At 43.4% G+C, this 21,082-nt stretch overlaps 3 protein-coding genes and 1 long non-coding RNA gene across 15 annotated transcripts; 1 reads left to right on the top strand and 3 right to left on the bottom strand.

The window, feature by feature from the left end:
- Window positions 1–1,222: 1,222 nt before the first annotated feature.
- Window positions 1,223–2,808, bottom strand: LOC136355033 (uncharacterized). Its single transcript, XR_010739052.1, has 2 exons — window positions 2,431–2,808; window positions 1,223–2,078 (listed from the first exon to the last, which is right to left on the bottom strand). It is a non-coding gene; the product is annotated as an uncharacterized lncRNA (long non-coding RNA).
- A 3,939-nt stretch (window positions 2,809–6,747) lies between these two features.
- LOC4331079 (uncharacterized) lies at window positions 6,748–8,234 on the bottom strand. Of its 2 annotated transcripts, none has more exons than XR_001543583.3 (2): window positions 7,174–8,234; window positions 6,748–7,042 (listed from the first exon to the last, which is right to left on the bottom strand). XR_001543583.3 is itself a non-coding variant. In XM_015770717.3 (2 exons), exon 1 carries the CDS (start codon window positions 7,724–7,726, stop codon window positions 7,160–7,162), a length of 567 nt encoding a protein of 188 aa, XP_015626203.1. In that variant the 5' UTR covers window positions 7,727–8,159; the 3' UTR covers window positions 6,748–7,042; window positions 7,150–7,159. The 2 variants fall into 2 exon arrangements, 1 of the variants encoding a protein (XP_015626203.1); XM_015770717.3 differs by having other exon boundaries at window positions 7,150–8,159.
- A 1,822-nt stretch (window positions 8,235–10,056) lies between these two features.
- LOC4331078 (wall-associated receptor kinase 1) lies at window positions 10,057–12,948 on the top strand. Of its 2 annotated transcripts, XM_015770715.3 has the most exons (3): window positions 10,057–11,335; window positions 11,422–11,589; window positions 11,680–12,948. In XM_015770715.3, exons 1-3 carry the CDS (start codon window positions 10,225–10,227, stop codon window positions 12,861–12,863), a joined length of 2,463 nt encoding a protein of 820 aa, XP_015626201.2. In that variant the 5' UTR covers window positions 10,057–10,224; the 3' UTR covers window positions 12,864–12,948. The 2 variants fall into 2 exon arrangements, with proteins under 2 accessions (XP_015626201.2, XP_025878760.1); XM_026022975.2 differs by having other exon boundaries at window positions 11,422–12,948.
- LOC4331077 (probable starch synthase 4, chloroplastic/amyloplastic) lies at window positions 12,343–20,399 on the bottom strand. 10 transcript variants are annotated; one of them, XR_010739051.1, is made up of 23 exons: window positions 20,055–20,399; window positions 19,860–19,916; window positions 19,733–19,760; window positions 19,553–19,622; window positions 19,258–19,371; window positions 18,831–19,053; window positions 18,395–18,529; window positions 17,962–18,066; window positions 17,640–17,735; window positions 17,125–17,254; window positions 16,658–16,708; window positions 15,993–16,103; window positions 15,265–15,374; window positions 14,986–15,151; window positions 14,821–14,901; window positions 14,666–14,750; window positions 14,429–14,542; window positions 13,881–13,942; window positions 13,651–13,747; window positions 13,289–13,489; window positions 12,926–13,026; window positions 12,639–12,775; window positions 12,343–12,552 (listed from the first exon to the last, which is right to left on the bottom strand). XR_010739051.1 is itself a non-coding variant. In XM_015770716.3 (20 exons), exons 1-20 carry the CDS (start codon window positions 20,216–20,218, stop codon window positions 13,370–13,372), a joined length of 2,103 nt encoding a protein of 700 aa, XP_015626202.1. In that variant the 5' UTR covers window positions 20,219–20,399; the 3' UTR covers window positions 13,136–13,369. The 10 variants fall into 10 exon arrangements, 1 of the variants encoding a protein (XP_015626202.1); XR_001543577.3 differs by having other exon boundaries at window positions 12,639–12,837; window positions 14,666–14,734; XR_001543578.3 differs by having other exon boundaries at window positions 12,639–12,779; window positions 14,666–14,734.
- Between the last annotated feature and the right edge of the window lie 683 nt (window positions 20,400–21,082).

Below are 21,082 nucleotides of genomic sequence, written 5' to 3'. Positions count from 1 at the left end.
ACATATAATGAAAATTCGGAATTAAAAAAATATTGAAAGACGAGTCTAAAGTACATATAGGAATATAATTTACAAATAACTAAAATTTAATATTAAAAATAATTAATAACTAACACATGTATAAAAAACAATATGAATATTACACATTAGTAGTTTTATAAAGTTAGTACAAAATTTAAAATTATGTTGTCATTTTAATATATTTGAATAATACATTGATAAAACATATATGCTATTATATGAGAGAAAATATAATGATGCTAGCCACGCTATCTGCACGAGACACCATGATAGTTCGTATAATATTGGTAAAGTGTTGTACAAATTGCCTAGCTAATTTTAGTTGTGCTAAGTTAATTTTCGTTGCTACTTTCAAATTTGATGACAATTTATAAATTAGAAAGTAAACTATGGTACGCATACTGCTTTGACTATGGTACGAACTACCTATGTATGCGGCCAGAGTGACTATGGTATCTATGTGTGGCTGTGTGTTTTGGTTAGCCGGCTGTGTGCCATGGCGGCTTGTTTGGGAACTTGAGGGAAGGGGATTAGGAGTTTACACGAGGGAATTGATGGTGAGATTAAGATGGGAATTTGATTTTTCATTCCAGTCTCTTGTTTGGTAGAGGTGGTGGAAATTGATAGGAAGTTTAGTTGGAGATTAGGTCATTAATGAAAACGGATGGCTGAGATTTGTTTAGGCAAAGTAAAGGAAGAATTCCCTCCCAATTACCACCCCCTACCCAGTATTGAAAAGGAGGGAGTTCATTCCTCAATTCCCCATCCCCATCCCCATCCCACCAAAATTCCCATGTCTCCCAACCAAATAAAACAGTTAATAGCCTCATCCCTCTAAACTCCCAATCCCTTCTAAAAACTCCCCCCAACCAAACAGGCTGTGGGTAGAATCCATGGGTTGCCTGTGGAGAACAACTTGCGGATTGGATTGGATCGCGTGTATTTTGTGGGTTGGTTTGGATTGGGTGGGCTAGTGTAGTTGTTTTTGGGTTGGTGTAGGTGCGGGGTGGATTTGAAACCACTGGCAGGCCTCACGCGGCAAAGCAGCGTGTACTTTCTAGTCAACTAATAATACTACAAGACACAGCGCGCCCTGTAAGAAAAGAACACGTCGCCGCGTGTACTTTCAGTCAACTCCTAATACACGACGCAGCTTCCATGACACATCTTCCTGATCTTGACATATTAGCCCTCCAACTAATTAACGAAGGAAGCTTGTGCGCGATCTATTTATATTTATATGGATATCAAGCCCGGCATGTAAAAGCAAGACAGCAAGCAGAACAACGAAGGCGATTACATGTCAGAAATGGCTACCACTACGAGGATGGATTCTAATCTCTCGGGTGAACGTCCACCCGTTTTTTGTATGTCACCTAAATAATTATGAAAAAATTTTAAAAAAAAACACAAGATAGGTTAATATGTAATATATCACTTCACAAACATGTAAGTTCAAATTCGACTTCTACAAGTTGTAACAAAAATAACAAATCAAACTCTAACTAGTATACGTATATTCACAGTCAAATTTATTATTTTTGTTACAATTTGTAGAAGTCGAATTTGAACTTGCATGTTTGTGAAGTGATATACTCCCTCCGTCCCACAATATAAGGGATTTTTGAGTTTTTGCTTGCAACGTTTGATCATTCGTCTTATTCAAATTTTTTTTTGCAAATATAAAAAACGAATAGTTGTGCTTAAAGTACTGTAGATAATAAAGTAAGTCACAAATAAAATAAATAATTATTTTCAAAAAATTTGAATAAGACGAGTGGTCAAAGGTTGCAAGCAAAAACTCAAAATCCCTTATAATATGGGACGGAGGGAGTATTACATATTAACCTATCATGTCAATTTTTTTGAAAATTTTTCATAACTATTTAGATGACATGCAAGAAACGAGTGGACGTCCACCCGAGTGTTTAAAAGAGTTTCTCCTACCACTAGTACACTGCATCAGGCGGTTGCCTTATTAGCCGTCATGCTCGTCTGCTTGGCGCCGGTGACACCGGCATCCAGTGGCGTAGGCAGGAATTTTTCCTTGGGTAGTCCTAGTTCACAAGTTCATGTCACATGATAAAATTTTCTTGCACCATAAAACTGATATACAAATACAAATTTAGTGAAAATGCGATAGAAATAATGTCTTCCAACATCCATAAGCGGCTTACTTAGCAAGCAAGTTCGAAATGTGCAAATATTACAACATAGAGAGTCCAACAATCAACATAGATCCTACAAACAATAGCAATTACCATTTAGCACACATTCACTAATTAGTAACAATTTATAAATTGCATTCTCAGTTATTCACAGACTAACTAATCTCTAATCACAAATTCACAAATCTTCTAATCACAAATTCACAAATCTAGCCATTTAGTTTAGGCATCTATTTGTTACCTGGCTAGTGGGCTGAGCCACGGAAGGGGAAGGGACGGGCGGACGGCAGTCGGCAGGTCGGCAGCACGGCGCGGCGTCGTCGTCGGCGACTCGGCGAGGAGCCGCGGACGGCGGGGAGGTCGGAGGGGAGGCCGCGCGGCGCCGGCACGGAGGAGGGGAGGCTGGAGGGGAGGCCGCGCGGCGCCGGCGCGGAGGAGGGGAGGGGACGGTTGTCGGTGCGGACGGAGGTGGCGGCGCCGCACCGGCGCAGAGACGCGGGCTTGCGGGGTGGGGACGCCGGTGGTGGCGCCGGCGGCGCGGAGTTGAGGAGGAGGCGCCGGGCGCGGTCGGCTATCGGCGCTGGCTGGTGGGCGGCTGAGCCTGAGTGGCTGGGAGCCTAGGAATCCCTCCAACCCTAGATGTTTATGGGCTATTTGGGCCAAGCAACCTATTTGGGCCTAAATTTTTTGGGGGGTGGGGGGTCTCTGGGCCAGATTTTGGGGTAGTCCCGGGCCCACCGGGACTACCCCTAGCTACGCCCCTGCCGGCATCGGCTCAGCCCGACAAGTGTCCACGGAGGTCCGGGTCCTCGTAGACGCGGGAAGCAATTGCCACGACGACAGCTTCAAAGCAATCAGGGGGCACTATACCGCACGCCGGACTACGGTAGCAGCATTGCCTACCGGTTCTCCACGAAGAGGAACCGCCTTGTCGTGCTCGGGTGCCCCGTCCTTGGCTACTTGATTGACGCCGACGATAACTATACGTACGTCACTGGCTGCACATCCACGTGCCGGCGGTCGCAGTCGCAGGGTGACTTGCCGGGCCAGTGCACCGGCGAGTCGGGGTGCTGCCAGAACACCATGCCCCGCGCTCTCAACGTCTACAAGCCTTACATACTCACGTTGAATAAGACAGAGGAACCAACGCGAAACGTCCCCGACCAACAGGAGCTCCCGCCGACGGAACCCGTCTTCCGCCATCTCGACTCCACTGAATGCCAGTACGTGTTCGTGGCGGAGGACAGGTGGATCAACACCAACTACAGCTATCGCGCCTTCTTCAACCGAACCAGCGACTTCGCCGTGCCCGTCGTGCTCGACTGGGCCATCCGGAACGTCGGCAGCTGCGACATCGCCGGGCGTCGGGCGCCGACGGCGATTAGGTTTGAGATTTGAAAACTTTCAACTCAAGATTTGAAAACTTTCAACTTGGATTTGAAAATTTTTTAAGTTAAGATTTAAAAATTTTCAAGTTAAGATTTAAAAACTTTTCAACTCAAAACATTCGAAAATACGTGTGTTGAAGATTAAAAAAATAATCAGAAAAAAGCGCAAAAGGAAAGAAAAATTGTGAAAGAAAAAAAATCGTAAAAGAAAAAAAATAGGACGCGGGAGGGGACCAGACGCACGCGCTATTAAATTACCAGAAAATCTAGAACGGCATCCCGTTCCTACGGGATGACTTAAAAGGTCTACGTTATTTCCATCAAAACAATTGTACACGCATGCGACACAATTTCCTACTAAGTGGCAGGTCTATACTCCACAACACATCCACGTGTATGTGTTCTTCCTGCAGCACAAGGACTCTAGATATATTGGTTGGGCACTTGGGCCATGTGAATCAATTTGGGCATGCACCTCTGTAGGCTTGACTTACATCTTCTATATACCACGGTCATTTTTAATTTTTCGTTTTCTCCTTTTCTTGCTTTGTTTCTTTTCTTGAGTGAGACACATTGAGATTTAGTATGTCATGTAAATTAATTGACACAATGATATTATGTAACATAGATTTTATTTTTTTTCTCTTTTTGACTGGTGTTCGCTTTTCCGCCGCTATGCTGATACCAGCTGATACCAGTATGGTACCAGTTGCATGGTACCTGGTACTTGTGACAGCTGGTACCTGATACATGTGACACATGATACCTGATACCTGGCACCTGGTACCTGTGATATCTGGCACTTGGTACATGTGATACCTGGTACCTGATACCTGTGACATTTGGTACCTAATACCTATGACACATGATACCTGATACCTGGCACCTGGTACCTGTGATACCTGGCACTTGGTATATGTTATACCTGGTACCTGATACCTGTGACACCTGGTACCTGATACTTGTGATACCTGGTACCTGTGGTACAACATGTTGTACGCTAATTAATCACACGTAAAAATTGTCCCGTGACTTCACTTTTCCACGGTATCCCGTGGGCTAGCTGCCCTCTTAAATTACTGGTGCTAATCACGTTTTTTTCCCGTTTTCCGTTTCTGACGACACCGTCCATCTATGCTCGTCACATGTACGTGTGCGCCAGGAAAGCAATTCGCGCATATGCGCTAATTAGCGATCCCCTGTACGTGTGCTATACTCCCTCCATTCCAAATTGATCTACATATTTCATAGGTACACCAAGACCAAAAAAAGCTAATAACTCTCTCATACTATATTTACTCTAGCAACAAACTCGATGCATGCACCATCCCCACTATTTCCTAGCCAATGTCCATTTAAGATATTGCATGTGGGTTATAAATACTTATGTACATGGATGCATGCATCAATGTCCATTTACTCCAATGCATAAATAACGAATAGACTTAATGAATGAACACAAATATGTAGATCATTTAGGAATAATCTAAAAAAAACTATATGTAGATCAATTTAGAATGGAGGAAGTATTTGATAACAGGAAACGGCCTACTTTTTCCATGCACTAGTTAGCGTGCACGTGCAAGGCACGTCGACATACATTGAATGAAGTAAATTAAAAAAAAGGGGCTATCTATACATCTGTTGACAAAATCTCAACCTCTCCTCCTCCCGTTCCCCTCCCATCGCGCTGGCGAGCGGCTCCGCCCGATCCCCCGCCACCACCGCGCCGCCGCCCGCCTCGTCGGCTGGCGGGAGGGCATCAACGGCGCCGGCGAGACCCCCCCCCCCCCCCCGACCAGCCTCTTCCCCTTCTTCCTCCTCGAGCCGTCGGCGACGAGGTGCCCTTGCCACCGACACCGGCCCACCACCCTCCTCCAGCCCTGCAGCTCCGGTGCCGCCGCCGGTGCCTCGCCACCTGCCCGATCCGCCGCCCACCGTTGGGCTGCCGCCTTCCACAGCCATCCCTTTAGAGCCGGCGAACTCCTCCCCTCCCCCCTCCCACCCCCACCCCACCCCAGGACCCTAACCCGTAGGGTCCTCGCCGGCACCAAAGAAGAAGAGGAGGTCGCTAGAGTTGGAGGAGAAGGCGTGGAGCACGAATATCGAAGCCCATCCAGTGTCCCAAAATCTGCAAGATTAATTTGGGGATGCAAAATCTGTCGAAAGAAGGTTAGCAATTCCGTTAAAAAATGCATCCTACCCTTAAATCAGTTGAGTTAAAGGTTCATGTTATACATCATGCCCAAAAAAGCTACACCATTACATTCTCTTCTATTAACCTTCTCTATTCGAAACGCCGAGACAATAGCCAACATCGACCTTGCATCATGGAATACATGACACATCCGAGATCTGTCTCCCTGTAGCATCCAACCCTAATGCTATGATCCATTATTCACAGGTACAGATGAAAATAGAAAAATCAAATTCGATCAGCTTGGATTTTTTTTTCGTTTTTTCCACTCTACCCAGATCATGCAGGTGTAGGGCTGGAAAACATGGATTTTTAACAGTGAAATCAGGATCTATGTGGGCAGTGGGAAAAACAAGTCACAAACAAATCTAAAAAATAGAGTAGCAGTGGGTTATATAACCTATATGTATACTCGGAGGTGAAAAAATATTCAGAACTATAATTGTCGTTGACAAACACAGGATAGCATTAACAGTACCTATTCTTGATTAAATTCTCAAAGTTGCCCAAAGTTGTATTCATGAATTTGGGGTCTGCAGTATGTAACATATGAGTTTCTTCATTGCAACATTTTGGGATTGCCGGTATGCAACATATACTATTATTCCCTGAAAAATCCAGGTTCTTCAGTTAGCCCTATAGTTGTCATGCAAGAGAGAACATAGTTTTATCTAGTTAAGACTGAGTTATTACCATTCGCTGAATTCGTCAAAAAAAAAACATATAGATAGCTATACTTATTGGGTTTTCTCATAGCATGTGCAGTACACCGTATCAGACTATGAAAAACCTATAGAAAAGATTCAACAAGCAGTCTAGTGTGAAGGCCATAACGGCCAACCATAAACTTTCAACTGAAGCAACAACTTTCCTTATAAAAAGAATCAGATTAATGATATTTGACTTATTGATGGCCAATCTTTTGCCCTTTTCCATTTGCCTCAATTCCACCCAAAAAAACAAGGTGAAGGCATACCTCATTTCAATATACTTGTATATAACAAAAATAATACAACATTGAATTTATAGCTTCAAATTAGATAGCTGTGCATAATACGTTGGGGAAATGCTGTAACAAAAATTACTTCGGAAGGAGCATTCTGATCTAAGCAACCAAAGCTGATTCATGGTTCCCCTCTCGCTGAAATCCTTCAAGGGACCTTCCTGCTTATAGTATTTTAACGATTCTTCATTGTTCCCTGAACTTGTTGGCCTCAAAGAATAAGAGCTTCAGGTTGGTGCCTGAAGTCTTTGAAGCGTTCAAGCAACTGTTGTCAGGAATAATTTACGTTAACATATCAGAATCACAAAGAGCATATCAGAAAAAAAAAAAAGCCTACATGGGTGCTGCAAAGGCCATGAGCAAGTTAGCTACCTCAATAGTCTTAGAGAAACTCACCGCCGGCGACGCGGATTGCTCCCTTCCCGGTCAGCGGCAGGCCGACAGCGAGGGTTGAACCGTCACGGGTGGTGGTGGAACAGGCGAGCCCCACGAGTGAAGGTGGATCCCGCCCAGGACGTGGGCGGCACGGCTGAAATCCGTCTTGGGCAGGGGCTGCGCCACCTTTGCCAACGCATTCGTGGGCCAGCGATGGTCGTGGAAGGAGACGTGGGTGGAGGGGATCGTGAGGCAGTCGGTAGAGCTTTCCCCGAGAATATGCAGGTTCAGGCGCGACTCCGGCCGAGAAGGACGGCGCCGGAGGCGTGAAACACCTTGGGAAGCGGCGGCGCTGGGGTTGGGCCGGCACCACCTGTGTGCAGCATCCAGGGACGGTTGGTGGCGCGCGGCGTGGAAGTGCGATGGCTGCGAGCGGAATTAATGGTTCGCAGTGGCGGCGCACGGTGTTGTGGTGTAGCGGCGACGGACGGCAGGCGTGGAGAGCGGGCGGTGGGAGGGCGCACACGGCGGTGAATGCATGGATCGCTGGCGCCGGGCGGCATAGTGACGCCATTCTCGGTCACGAGCGGTTTTTCCTCCTTTTTTCTTATCTGATCGTGGGATCGTGTGTCCCTTCAGCGTTTCTTTTTTTTTCTTCGTGCGCGACGATGGTGCATGATTTCTTTCTTAGGGATGACAGGTGGGTCCCACGTGATAGTGGATCTGAAGGATTGTAGGATTAGGGATGAACTTGTACTTTTTATAGTATATAGATGTTTGTTCTTGGATGAAATTGCTTGAACTGATCAGCTATTTGTTATGGGTTTTATAGGCACTAACCAAATAGAAAATCAATAATAGCGTCTTGTGCTTTCTATTATCAGTTGGCAGTTCTCCATTCGATAGAATGGTTTTGTTGGTGTCTCTTTCGGTTCGTATTCCGCTGACTATACTGTAAGATCAAAGTGTGTTTTGATTCTTATTCTGTGATAAATAATTGGTATTTGAGATTATTGGTTTTGATATTTGGAGATGATTGGATAGGAGTTTTTGAGATGATTGGATTTACAGGTGATATACAGGTACTGCTGTTTTGTCAGGTCCGGTTAGACCGGGCAGGTGATGCCGGTCAGACTGGCGCTATGCGAGCGGTCAGACCGGTCAGCCCGCGGTCTGACCGGGCGACTCTGTGTCGGTTTCGGTTTCGGGTTGTTCGTTTGGATATCCGTGATTGTTTCATGTTTATGGCTTCTAGATGGATACTATGCGTATGTAATACTGTTGTTTGCTACTAATGAGTCAAGTTGGAGATAGCTTGGTCTCGGAATATGATTTCTTTGTTTGATTCATGTGTAGGTGACTTGATGCCTCAAGATAGTATTTGCGGTGATGGATCGGGAGTTGGCTTGGGGTTAAGACGATGTCTGTGACGGTCAGATATCATGTGGGATACTTACGCTAGAGTTCAATGCACGTGGTTGGTGAAGATTCTATATGGCATACGAGGTATTGTGTGAGTATGGGATGCGAAGTCGAATTTGGAAGGAGTCCAAATTTGTTATGATTGGAGTTTGTAAAGTTTGTTTCTTGTACGGGAAGGTTTCCTAGGTGGATTAGGACTTCTAGTATGAGTTTGGTTCGTGTCTTTAGGCTGCCTACTTCATATATAAATAGAGAGGGAGGGCGTGGGCTGCCTACTTCATATATAAATAGAGAGGGAGGGCGTGGCCTCCCGGTATCGCTTTTGAGAGTATTGAGTTGTGAGTTTAGTTAGGGTTTTGAGTTTAGTCGAGATTTTTTTTAAGGAGTGCTGTTGTTGCACTTTGTAAACACAGATAGAAGCAATAAAGTTGTCATCTACTTCGAGAGTTATTCGATTTGTGTTTTAACCGGCAACTCACTGGCGGTCAAACCGGCGGCAAGGCGGCGGTTAGACCGGCGATGGCTACAGGCGTCAGGAGCTGATCTCAGCGGTTCGACCGAAGATTAAATCTCGGTCAGACCGGTGGTATCCAGGCGGTCAGACCGGCACGACTACTTCGGTCTAACGAGCTGAAATGCCAGCTCGGCTCGTTAGGAAATTCAAACAAGCCGAGCCTGTCACGAGCCAAGCGAGCTAACGAGCCACGAGCTTCCTGTCCACCCGAACCACGAACATATTGAATTCTTTTTTTCAGCGGCTTCGTAAATTATGAATTAGACATGTCCATGGGCTTGGTAAAGCTTATATGCAGTTGGTTCTGAGAAAAAAAAAGAGAACAAAAAGAGTTGACATGGCTTCTCTCAAAACAAGCTTTGGTGCCTCAATTCCAAAATTTCAACAAAATATTTTTTGCACAACTATTGTATTTGGATCAGCTGTCCAGTTCCATGTATTTGTTTAGAAAACAAAAAAGATAGTGATCATATGATGCTATGAATTGAATTAGTGATTTGACTGTTCCTTTTTTATTAGAGGGTAAGTTGACGAAGTATTCTTAAAGTGGTCTGATGGATCCCTGCCTATTCTTGAATGAATATTTAATTATATGCTGTCATTTCTCATTTAGTTACTTTCAACTAATACTACGTGCACATTCACTTTTTCTTCTAGTCTAGTATTCCACGCGGCAAAGCAACGTGTACTTTCTAGTCAACCAAGGCCTAGTTTAGCTGAGGAAAATTGTTAGGTTTGGTTCTCACATTGAATATACGGACACACATTTAAAGTATTAAACGTAGTTCAATAACAAAACAAATTATATATTTCGTCAGAAAACTGCGAGACGAATTTATTAAGCCTAATTAATCCATTATTAGCAAATGTTTACTGTAGCACCACATTGTTAAATCATGACGCAATTAGGCTTAAAAGATTCGTCTCGCAATTTAAACGCAATCTGTGTAATTATTTTTTTTCTACATTTAATATTCTATACATGTATTCAAACATTTGATGTGACAGCATAAAAATTTTTGTTTTAACAGCGTAAGTTTTTTTTGCTTTGGGAACTAAACACAGCGCGCCCTCTAAGAAAAGAACACGTCGCCGCGTGTTCTTTCAGTCAACTCCTAATACACGACGCAGCTTCCATGACACATCCTCCTGATCTTGGCATATTTGCCCTCCAAAAAACGAAGGAAGGAAGCTTGTGCGCGATCTATTTATATGGATATCAAGCCCGGCCGGCATGTAAAAGCAAGACGGCAAGAAGAACAACACGAAGGCGATTATACATGTTAGAAATGGCTACCACTAGTACACTGCATCAGGCGGTTGCCTACTTATTAGCCGTCATGCTCGTCTGCTTGGCGCCGGTGACACCGGCATCGGCTCAGCCATGGCCGGGCTGCCCCGACAAGTGCGGGAACATCAGCATCTCCTACCCCTTCGGCATTGGCGCCGGCTGCGCCCGGGACAAAGACTTCCAGCTCGAGTGCGACGGCAACACTCCGCACTTCAACTACCTGGATGATCGTGAGAAAAAGCTGGTGAGCCTTTCCATCGCCGACGGCGAGGTCCGGGTCTTCGTCGACGCGGGAAGCAACTGCCACGACGACCGCTTCAAAGCAATCAGTGGGCACTACCGCACGCCGGACTACGGCCGCAGCATCGCCTACCGGTTCTCCACAGCGAGGAACCGCCTTGTCGTGCTCGGGTGCCCCGTCCTTGGCTACTTGGTTGACGCCGACGATAACTACGTCACTGGCTGCACATCCACGTGCCGGCGGTCGCAGTCGCAGGGTGACTTGCCGGGCCAGTGCACCGGCGAGTCGGGGTGCTGCCAGAACACCATGCCCCGCGCTCTCAACGTCTACAAGCCTTACATACTCACGTTGAATAAGACAGAGGAACCAACGCGAAACGTCCCCGACCAACAGGAGCTCCCGCCGACGGAACCCGTCTTCCGCCATCTCGACTCAACAAAATGCCAGTATGTGTTCGTGGCGGAGGACAAGTGGATCAACACCACCTACAGCTATCGCGCCTTCATCAACCGAACCAGCGACTTCACCGTCCCCGTCGTGCTCGACTGGGCCATCCGGAACGCCGGCAACTGCGACATCGCCGTGCGCAACAGGACGGACTACGCGTGCCGGAGCGCGCACAGCGAGTGCTTCAACGCCAGCGACGGCCAGGGGTACCGGTGCAGGTGCTCCAAGGGCTACGAGGGCAACCCCTACCTCGACGGTGGATGCAAAGGTGGGTGCCTAAAACGCAAATGGAGTAATAATCTTTCTGACAAAAAAAAATTAAGTGATGAATATGTTTTGCTTTGCCAACGCTAGACATCGATGAATGCCAACGCACAAAGGAATACCCATGCTTCGGAAAATGCACAAACACAATCGGAAGCTACACCTGCGAATGCCGACCGGGGACTAGTGGAAATGCAACCCAGGAGAATGGATGCCTCCCAACGGACAAGTTCACGTTAGCTCTGAAAGTCGTTACAGGTATTCAATCGGCCGGTTATCAAGCAACATTATTAATGCACTTATTTTCTTGTCGGGAACTAATGAATATCATTGGCATACCATGTTCAGGGGTCAGCGTCGGTGTGTTCCTGTTACTGTTCATGTTGTTCTGGCTCTACCTGGGGCTCCAAAAGAGGAAGCTCATCAGAACGAAGCAAAGATTCTTTGAGCAGAACGGTGGCGTGCTTCTCCAGCAACAGATGAGTTCCTATGGTGGCACCAGCGGCGGAGCGGGTGGGTTCAAGATTTTCTCCAAGGAAGAGCTCGAGAAGGCCACCAACAGCTTTGCCGCCGACCGTGTTCTTGGCCGCGGTGGCTACGGCATCGTCTACAAAGGCGTCCTGGAGGACAACATGGTGGTGGCCATCAAGAAGTCAAAGATGATAGAGGAGGCACAGACCAAGGAATTTGCGAAGGAGATGTGCATCCTCTCCCAGATCAACCACAAGAACGTCGTCAAGTTGCTCGGTTGTTGTCTTGAAGTCGAAGTTCCCATGCTAGTTTATGAGTTTGTCTCAAACGGCACCCTCGACCACTACATCCATGGCAGCACTCTCAACACTGTCATATCCTTGGACTCTCGTCTTCGGATAGCGGCAGAGTCAGCAGAGGCACTCTCCTACATGCATTCTTCAGCCTCACCACCCATCCTCCACGGAGATGTCAAGACGGCAAATATCCTCCTTGATGACAAACTCACCGCAAAAGTTTCAGATTTTGGGACATCAAAACTGGTGCCTAATGATGAGTTCGAGATTGCAACTCTGGTGCAAGGGACATGTGGGTACCTAGACCCTGAGTACCTCATGACATGTCAGCTGACTAACAAGAGTGATGTGTACAGTTTTGGTGTTGTCCTCCTGGAGCTTCTAACCAGGAAGAAGGCACTCTACTTCGGCGGATCAGAGGAAGACAGGAGCCTCGTGTCTTGCTTCATGACGGCTGTGAGAGATGGCCGCCATGAGGAACTTATTGACAGCCAGGTGAGGAATGAGATGACAGAGGAGGTGCTCCAAGAGATTACACACCTCGTGATGCGATGTGTGAGCATGAGTGGTGAGGAACGACCGATGATGAAGGAGGTCGCTGAGAAGCTGGAGATGCTGAGGAGATACCAGCTACACCCCTGGGATAAAGGTGATGCCAATCCGGAGGAGAAGCAGAGCTTGCTTGACATGGAACAGAGAAATGTGGATCAGAAGTTCAGACACCACCATGACTATGATCCTGAAAATCCAGCTTGCAGATCCTAGTATTTGTGCCATTCGGGTATGACCTGTGTTTTGGGGTAGAAATAAAATAGACATATTGTTACCTTGAATGTGCGTTGGTACTAATCATCACTATGCTTTCTCCAAAACACACTCAGGGAATATTGCTGTCTCTCCGTTGTCCATTCAGTTGCAAGAAATCAACCTATCAGAATAGAACTTTCAGTCACAATAACGTTGTGAAATAACCCCAATAAACTGGTGGATCGCACAATCGCACTGGTTTTATTTTTGTCATAATTCTTCTTGTGGTGTTGTCATAATTGTCTCTATAGCAAAATAACATTCGATTAAGGTCTTTATAGCAAGAGACAAAATCAAAATTTAAAATTAACATGTACTTTACATACTACTAGAATGGAATGTTTACTTAGCTAGATTACATGTCGCTAAACAACTGGACTTACAGGATTGTTTATGGGCAAAAACTGTGCCTTGTATTTAGATAGCTGATGATGTACCATGCAGTCCCCAGAGAAATGCATCATTCACAGCTTCCTAATAACGGAATAAGCCTCCCAATGTAGGTCGTAGCACTCAGCATCCCATGATAAAACTTTTGACATCGCATCCTTAATACGCCAATCCCACTGGGAAGGGTTGTTCTTCTGCACATTCAAGAAGCAAAAAATTTGATATAGCTTATTCGGGGAGGCTATTTTAGCTTCCTATAAGCCTTCTTTCTTGCAGATTTGGCATGTCCTAATGATTCAACAGCTTCCAAAGGATAAGTGTTAACTAAGTAGTGTCCTAGAGATTGTGAACTTACAATGCCATCGAGAGCTTGAGAAAGGGACATGTCCCCATATGTTGAGATGATGTACTGAGAGAGGGCTGTGCTAGGGTAGTCATGCCACTCAGTTTGCCTGGTTACAAGTAAATTTAAACACAGTGCCATAAGTACACATAAACACATATTTGCCACTTCTTAGTAAACTTGACAACACATAATTGCCAATTGGCACATCAAACATCTATAAAATATTTTGCAGTTTTCACCTGGATCCATTACTGGGAAAGTTTATCTGTACTGGTGCAGATCCATATTTTATTGCTCTAATCTGCCCACAAAGATAAGAGTCAACTTGCTACGAGACAAAGTAGTGAGCTTGCAACTTGTAAGCTAACTTTCATTGCAGAATTAATTTCATTTTCATGTGTCAAAAATCAAAATATAATTCCGGCAACTTATGATGTTGCTAAGATCAACAACGCATACACAAGTACACAGCTAAAGCGGACATGCAAAATAAAAATGCCACCAAAGAACAAAATTATATCTGAACTGCAAGGAGTTTTGGTCAAAGAGCTTGTCAATTGCTTCATTTCACAGTCTGTGGAAATGAAGTTGCGCCGGTTATGTGTCAAGGAGCTGATTCACTCTTGACTCGGTGAGTATCTACCAATAAATCATACTCTGAAAACTGGAGAATACCTCCTTCCATTAAATCATGTGATACTGACTTCTTCTAAGTTTTTGGATGCCATTGCGAAGTGAACATTAGCTAACTAAGTAGAAGCGGGAAATAGAAAAAGTTTTTACGTACCGCTATTTGTAGCGATGGGTCATAAAAGGAAGAGCACAGAAATATATCAGAGCCTGCAAATATCAAATGTTCCAGGGCCTCATCGTATATCTCAACAAACATTACTCTGTCTCCCTGTTTGATAAATTGAAACAAGTGAACCGAGATGTAATGTTACTCTACATTCTACAGTCTCCGTGAACACAGAAGGCTTTACACAGGTTACTGATGATAGACATGGAACAGTAATACTGATACCTTCAGTTCTTCCTTTAATGCCTGCACAGTTGAGTTCATCACAGGCCCTTTGTTTTCCATGAAGATGACCTACACAGTATAAACTCTAAAAACTGCGCTAGTAGAGAGCCTGAGTCCAAAGTGAAGGTCCTCAATTAATAATTAGTAATACAAACCTGAGCACCTCCATGCAGAGCAACACGAACAGCTTCCCTAAGACCATCAGTATTCGAATCACCATTGCAGATACACCCAACCTGACAAACGATATAAACTTCATGAAACACTGTAATGACTAAACAAAAATATGTTTTTTGTGCAAGACAATGAGAAGTACATACAACAACGGAAGAACCACTGTGGAGTCCAACACATCGCTTAAGTGTCTTTCTGCAAAATGATTTTCCTTCAATGTCATTTGGAGAATACCTCTGAGGAAGATAAATGTCTTTGGATGGATCCCAAAGTTCACCATCCAATCCATGAGAAGCAACCAACACCTTCTCCCTGGAGAGAAAACAAAATTTGTGTGTGAAACAAGAAACTGCAGTCATGGACATTCATTAGCCCTACAGGCTACAGGGAGGAAAATATAAAAAGCAAAACAAGATGATAATTACTTGTGTGTAGTTAATGTTGCTTCCAACCCATGTCCTAAGCCTTGGATAGCCATATCTCTTGGGAGGGTTGAGGACATTAACAAAACTTTATTTGAGTATACAATACCTCCCTGAAAACAAAATGACCTGAAGCTCATACAAAGTTTTCTCGGGGATATCAAGGAGTCAAGCACTTTCATATCTATTTGAATAAACAATACATCCCTGAAAACAGGATGACCTGAAGATCATACAAAGTTTTCTTGGGGATATCAAGAGTCGAGGACTTAAAACACGTCAATTGAGATTAATAATACTGATATTGTTCACAGTTCTGATAATGCCAAACAAAGTCGTTCATGTCAGCCAAGCAAAGTTCTCCTCATGATAATTCCACACAACACACGAACCACAGTCTGAATATGTGGTTGCATGAAATAAAGCTTGCAAATATGCAAGTGCCAAGTGATTGCAGTTGCCATGGTGCTTGCCTTATTCAAAATTAAGCTTCACATATTTATCATTCAAAGGATTATGTGTGAAACAATTTACTTCTGTTTAGCATTTTGATATCTTCTTCAAGCACATCTTTGAACTAGTTTCTTATAGAAAGATGGAAGTGTCATGAACGAAGGATTAAATATAAAGATGAAAGAAATTTAGAAAAAAACAATAGCATAGTCTTCAATTGTCATATGTCACAGTACTCAACCCATGGCATCAACTCCTAAAATTTTAAGAAGGCTGACCTTTAGAACATTAACAAGATTTGTTTCGCTATTATCCTGCAGACGATCAGGTCGATGAAGTTTATGAGGATCAAGTCCGCACAATTCCAGCATATTTGGAACCTCTAGGCACTGCATATAGGATTATTTTTGTTAATATGTCCATTAAAGTTTAAAGATATTTGAAAGACGAAAATCTCTAGTCAATCCAAATTTCGCTGTGTTGTTGGTAAAAATTTGAGCAACACGATGCCTGAAAGAGTGAATGAACTTATGATGGTAATGGTGCATACATATTCCAATAGGGTACTCACTGAAAATATGAATTAGCTAATACTGCTAATAATAACAGATAGGTCCCTAATAGATATTGCCAGAAAAGGAAAGGAAATAGCAGAGAAGGCATAGGTTCCTTTCCCATATGGTAACTGGTAACCAACAGTGAACATTTGATGTGTACTTCTATTTCTCAATTTCAAGGTCTAATGAAACAATTTCACCAACAAAAAAGATCGACAGATAATTTGAAGATATGATTTACTGCATCATAAGGATTCATTTTTTTGTTCTTCAGATATTTGATATTAGAACAGATTATGTTTAGCAACTGTGATCAGCCTGTTTAATTAAGAACATCAAATACGGTTAACCAGTAGCAACTCAAATAATGCATATATGATATTTACTTGCGAAGTCAAGTCTTGACATGTCAGTAATATCCGAGTGTTCCCAAGTCCCTGAAAATTGAATACAACTTATAAGGAAAAACTTCACATGAGGAATAACAAAATGCTCAGATGATTTTCTGCAGCATATAAAAAATTCAACTGCATTTCTAATACTTTATAGTCGTTCTAAAGACTGGGAAGAATCTTTTGTGCAACAATGTTCAATATAAACAGGGGGAATGAAGGTGTATTTTTCTGTACGCAGAAAATAATAATGTTCACATCGATTTCCTGTCTGTAGAACAGTGTGCATATGTTCCCTGTTTTGCTTTGAGATGTACTAATCAACCCTTGGCAATACTAGGAGACCAGTGAAAAATATATTATAAGAAACATGAGATCTGACAGAAGAAATAATTTGTGAGGTATGAAGTATAAACATTTACACTGAAACAACAATGTCTTTGGGAGATAGCATGACTGACCTGGTGAGCAAATATATCCCAGAATAGAGGCCCCACTATAGCAGTTTCCCAGTTATGTACATGCAAAACATCTGGCTGCTTTCCGGATTTTACAATATAATCCAATGATGCACGTGAAAAATAGGAAAATCTGTAACAATGTATTCATAGATGTTAAATGTAGTCAAATATGCTAGTTATGGTCTATATAACCGATCAGTTTGTTTCAGGCCTAAATAACCCTTTTGTCGATTACATACAGCTGTTTCTAGCTCAATACAACACATGAATTGTTATGTACCAAACAAGGTATCAAAGCAAGGGTCTAATAGATACAATCAACTTAAAGGGGGAATGGAGGATCATGTGTTAAAACATGCAGTAAGCACATATCATTTGTGTGTCACATACAACAGATAAACAGCATGGCACAAATATATCAGAAGTTGAGCTTCTGAAAATGCTAGAGCTAATGATCAACGGTATTCAAAATAGAATCAAAACAAAAGCAGATACCATATGGCATAAAAACATACCGCTCAAAGTCATCGGGGTAGCCACGTAACATATCGCGATCAAAATATGACAGCTGCACCGGTTCTATGAGTGTAAGACTAACACCACTTGATATACTGCACTAAAGAAGGTAAATATGACAGCTGCACCGGTTCTATGAGTGTAAGACTAACACCACTTGATATACTGCACTAAAGAAGGTAAATTAGGAGGAGAAACCAGCAAACATGACTAAAGCAAGCACGCACAGCAAGAAATTCTCTATAAAATTACTTTTAAAAATTAAGATCTTGATATAATCAACAGAGTAAGAAATTTCTGTTATACTGAGTATATATTTACCCTGTCCATATTCTGTTTTTATGCCAACAACCACCATAATAAGATTCATAGTCTGCTTCAGCTTTCCTCAGGAAATGAATTACATCTTCATTTATGCCAGCATACCTGTTTTTGGGTTATACCAGTGCAATTAACACAATAGCTTTGCTTGCAATACTTGAGGCATAAATATGACACAACCAAAATCAGACTACATACAAAGCTCAATCCCAAATCCAACAAATTTATCAAAAACAAAACATCTCTCCTTTTAGAATAATGATCATTGTAGTATGTATTATAGCTCTACGTTGCTGAAAACCCACAAGAAATTGTTCACTTTTTTATGCCTAGTCCATTTATAAATATAATTGGAATTATTGCAAACATTTGAAAATGGACAAAATTATTAGTTCACTGGTGATCACTTGCTTGTCACAAAGAAATTGCATACTTGGGCAGTATGACCTCCACCAAGTTACCCTTTCTTTGAAGTGCGGAAGATAATCCAGTAACATAGGTTGCTAATGATCCACGTGATGTTATTGGATCCATTTCACTGCAGATGTGCACAACGTGTAGAGGTTTCCTGCAAAACAGTAATTTAAATTAACGTAGCTATGCAAAATTTGTAAGTAGCAGTTATGATGGCAGAAACTCAGATTAAACAGGTAGTTTGTGCATCATATAGAAAACATGCAGTTTTAGAATTATACAGCACAAAATATAAGCAGAAGGCATATATACGAAAAAATTGTAGTGCATTTTCAATTTTTCATGCTTATTCAGATTGAAAGATGTATGTATAATGCAGTAGGATCTTTGAATATAATATGGCAATAGTAAAGCTGGAACCTGGAGGAGAGATGTAATGAGGTAGTGGTACATACTCTGCTGGTTTACGCAGAAAGAGTCTCAATTCTGAAAGTAGTTCAGTATCTTGTTTATGATGAATATCAGAAAAGACGCTATGTATCATGTATCGGTTGTCAATAACTTTCTTTCTTAAATCAGACGCTTCTGTCATGCCAACCATACCAGAAATGGTCATTGTATCTATACGCAGAAGCAACTCAGAGAACCTTGATGATTCTGCTATTTCTATGGAAAAACCTGAAATATGTAAAAGGAGAATGCAGCGTCAAATTTTAGGTCTGTCGTTTACCTCTTATTCTCTTAAGCTAACAATGATAAAGAGAAAATAGAAGTATCACATCAAACACAGGATTGAATTGCTCGATGTTACACATCTCGCATTCTATCTTCACAGTTAATTCACAAAAGTATCTTGGCATTAGGATGGTATCACCGCCACACCTTGCCTTTCTGTTTCCAGTACTTCTATGTCCTGCAGAAGCGATTTATTTTCATCCTGCAGTTTCTTGAGCTCTTCCATGGCCACAAGCCGCTGCTTGTTAAGGTGTAGGATATCTGTGAAATTGAAGCCATCAGAACAGATAACGCTTTTCTTTTAGCAAACAACAAAGTGATGCAAATGGTTCACTCTAATTGAAAAGTGCCATAAGCATGCCACGCCAAATATCAAATGATACTGCTCTGGTGTGGTTCAATGGTAAGCTCAGATTTAAAAAAAAAAAAAAGTAGTTATTACTTCTCTGAGCCTGGCTGAATAGCTCCCAGATGTCAACCCCTTCGTGTCGTTCATCAGCCAAATATGTTTCCTGCGACATCAGCTCTAAATTCATGATCCTCTTAAACCATAAGAGAATGCAGGTACATGAGGTAAAATATGTGGGGAAACGTGTTACAGATTCGAAGTTTTAATGCATACCTGGTCATTGTTTGCTTTCACGTTCAGCCTAGACAAACTCACAAAAATTAACCACTCGCTGCGTCAAATAGTGAAAATAAAACTGAAAAAAAGAATCTAGAGATAATACGAGCGGCGGAGCACACACCGAACGGAATTGGAGCCCTCGCGATGGGGTTTGCTGCGAGCATTGCCCTTCCCCTCCCTGGAATACACACCGATTTGAGGATCAAACGCCCAAACAAAGCCACGGTGACGAATACCCACATCCACATGTTACGAGTGCGCGCGGGTGCGTGAGCGCCAGCGCAGTGGAACCGCAACTTCGCAAGCAAGCAAGTACCTGGAACAGTAGCACCGGGTGAGAGGGGCGAGTCGAGGTCGAGGCTCCCGCGAGAAGATGAGGAGGCGATCCGCAGCGCCACGCGGGGAGCGCGGGAGAGGAGGTGGCGGTGGCGGTTGCGCGGCTCGCAGCGCCGATCCGACGACGAGCCCCGGCGCCTCCATCTCCGATCCCTCCTCCGGTGCTTATCCCCGATTCGCCGTGCGACTGCGAGGCAGCAGCAGCATTGGGGTTTGGGGATTTCTGAATTCTGAGGCGGAGGCGGAGCTGATCAGACGAGATCACGAGAGAGAGCGAAGAGGAGTGCGGAGAAAGGGAGACGCGTGAGCGTGATGAGGTAGCGATGGTGTGGTGCGTACCGCGCCAGGTTTGGTTTATCAGGAGGGTTTTGGAATTAAGCGGCGCGGGCGCCGGGTGGTTAATGGCGTATTAGCCTTTTCCGTTTCTGTTTTTTTTTTTTTGGCGTTTTACTGGTTCGGTGGGAGCGAGCGAGCCGAGGAGCCAGCCCATCACGTGCATCTCCCCCAGCCCACCAGTGAGCTTGAAGGCCAGCCCATTTCGGACGATTATCTGTGTTGGCCCATTTTGGACGAATCGATGAGGCCCAACAAACGGCCTTTGCCGTCTCCAATTGGTTGCGTGAAGCCGCCGCTCTGTCAAGAACGGAAAATAATCATACGAGACCAGACCAGTGGTCTCGTGCATGCACGTAGTAGATGATAGGCTTAGGTCTTAGGATAACTAACATACTTACTCCATCCATTGCACAGCCACTTTTTCAGATGTTCCATAATACTATAAGGCATACATGCATATAGACAATTAACTATGGCCCCTTCTCTATTAAATTATTACTCCCTCCGTCCCTAAATATTTAACGCCGTTGATTTTTTTAAATATATTTGACCGTTTGTCTTATTTAAAAAATTTAAGTAATTATTAATTCTTTTTCTATCATTTGATTCATGGTTAAATATACTACTACTACTCAAGTTTTTGAATAATATTCACAAAAGTTTTTGAATAAG

The sequence above is a fragment of the Oryza sativa genome, chromosome 2, assembly GCF_034140825.1.
Source record: "Oryza sativa Japonica Group chromosome 2, ASM3414082v1".
NCBI lineage: Eukaryota > Viridiplantae > Streptophyta > Magnoliopsida > Poales > Poaceae > Oryza > Oryza sativa.
The sequence above is the reverse complement of the archived record's forward strand: the minus strand, read 5'-3'. Positions and strand labels throughout refer to the sequence as shown.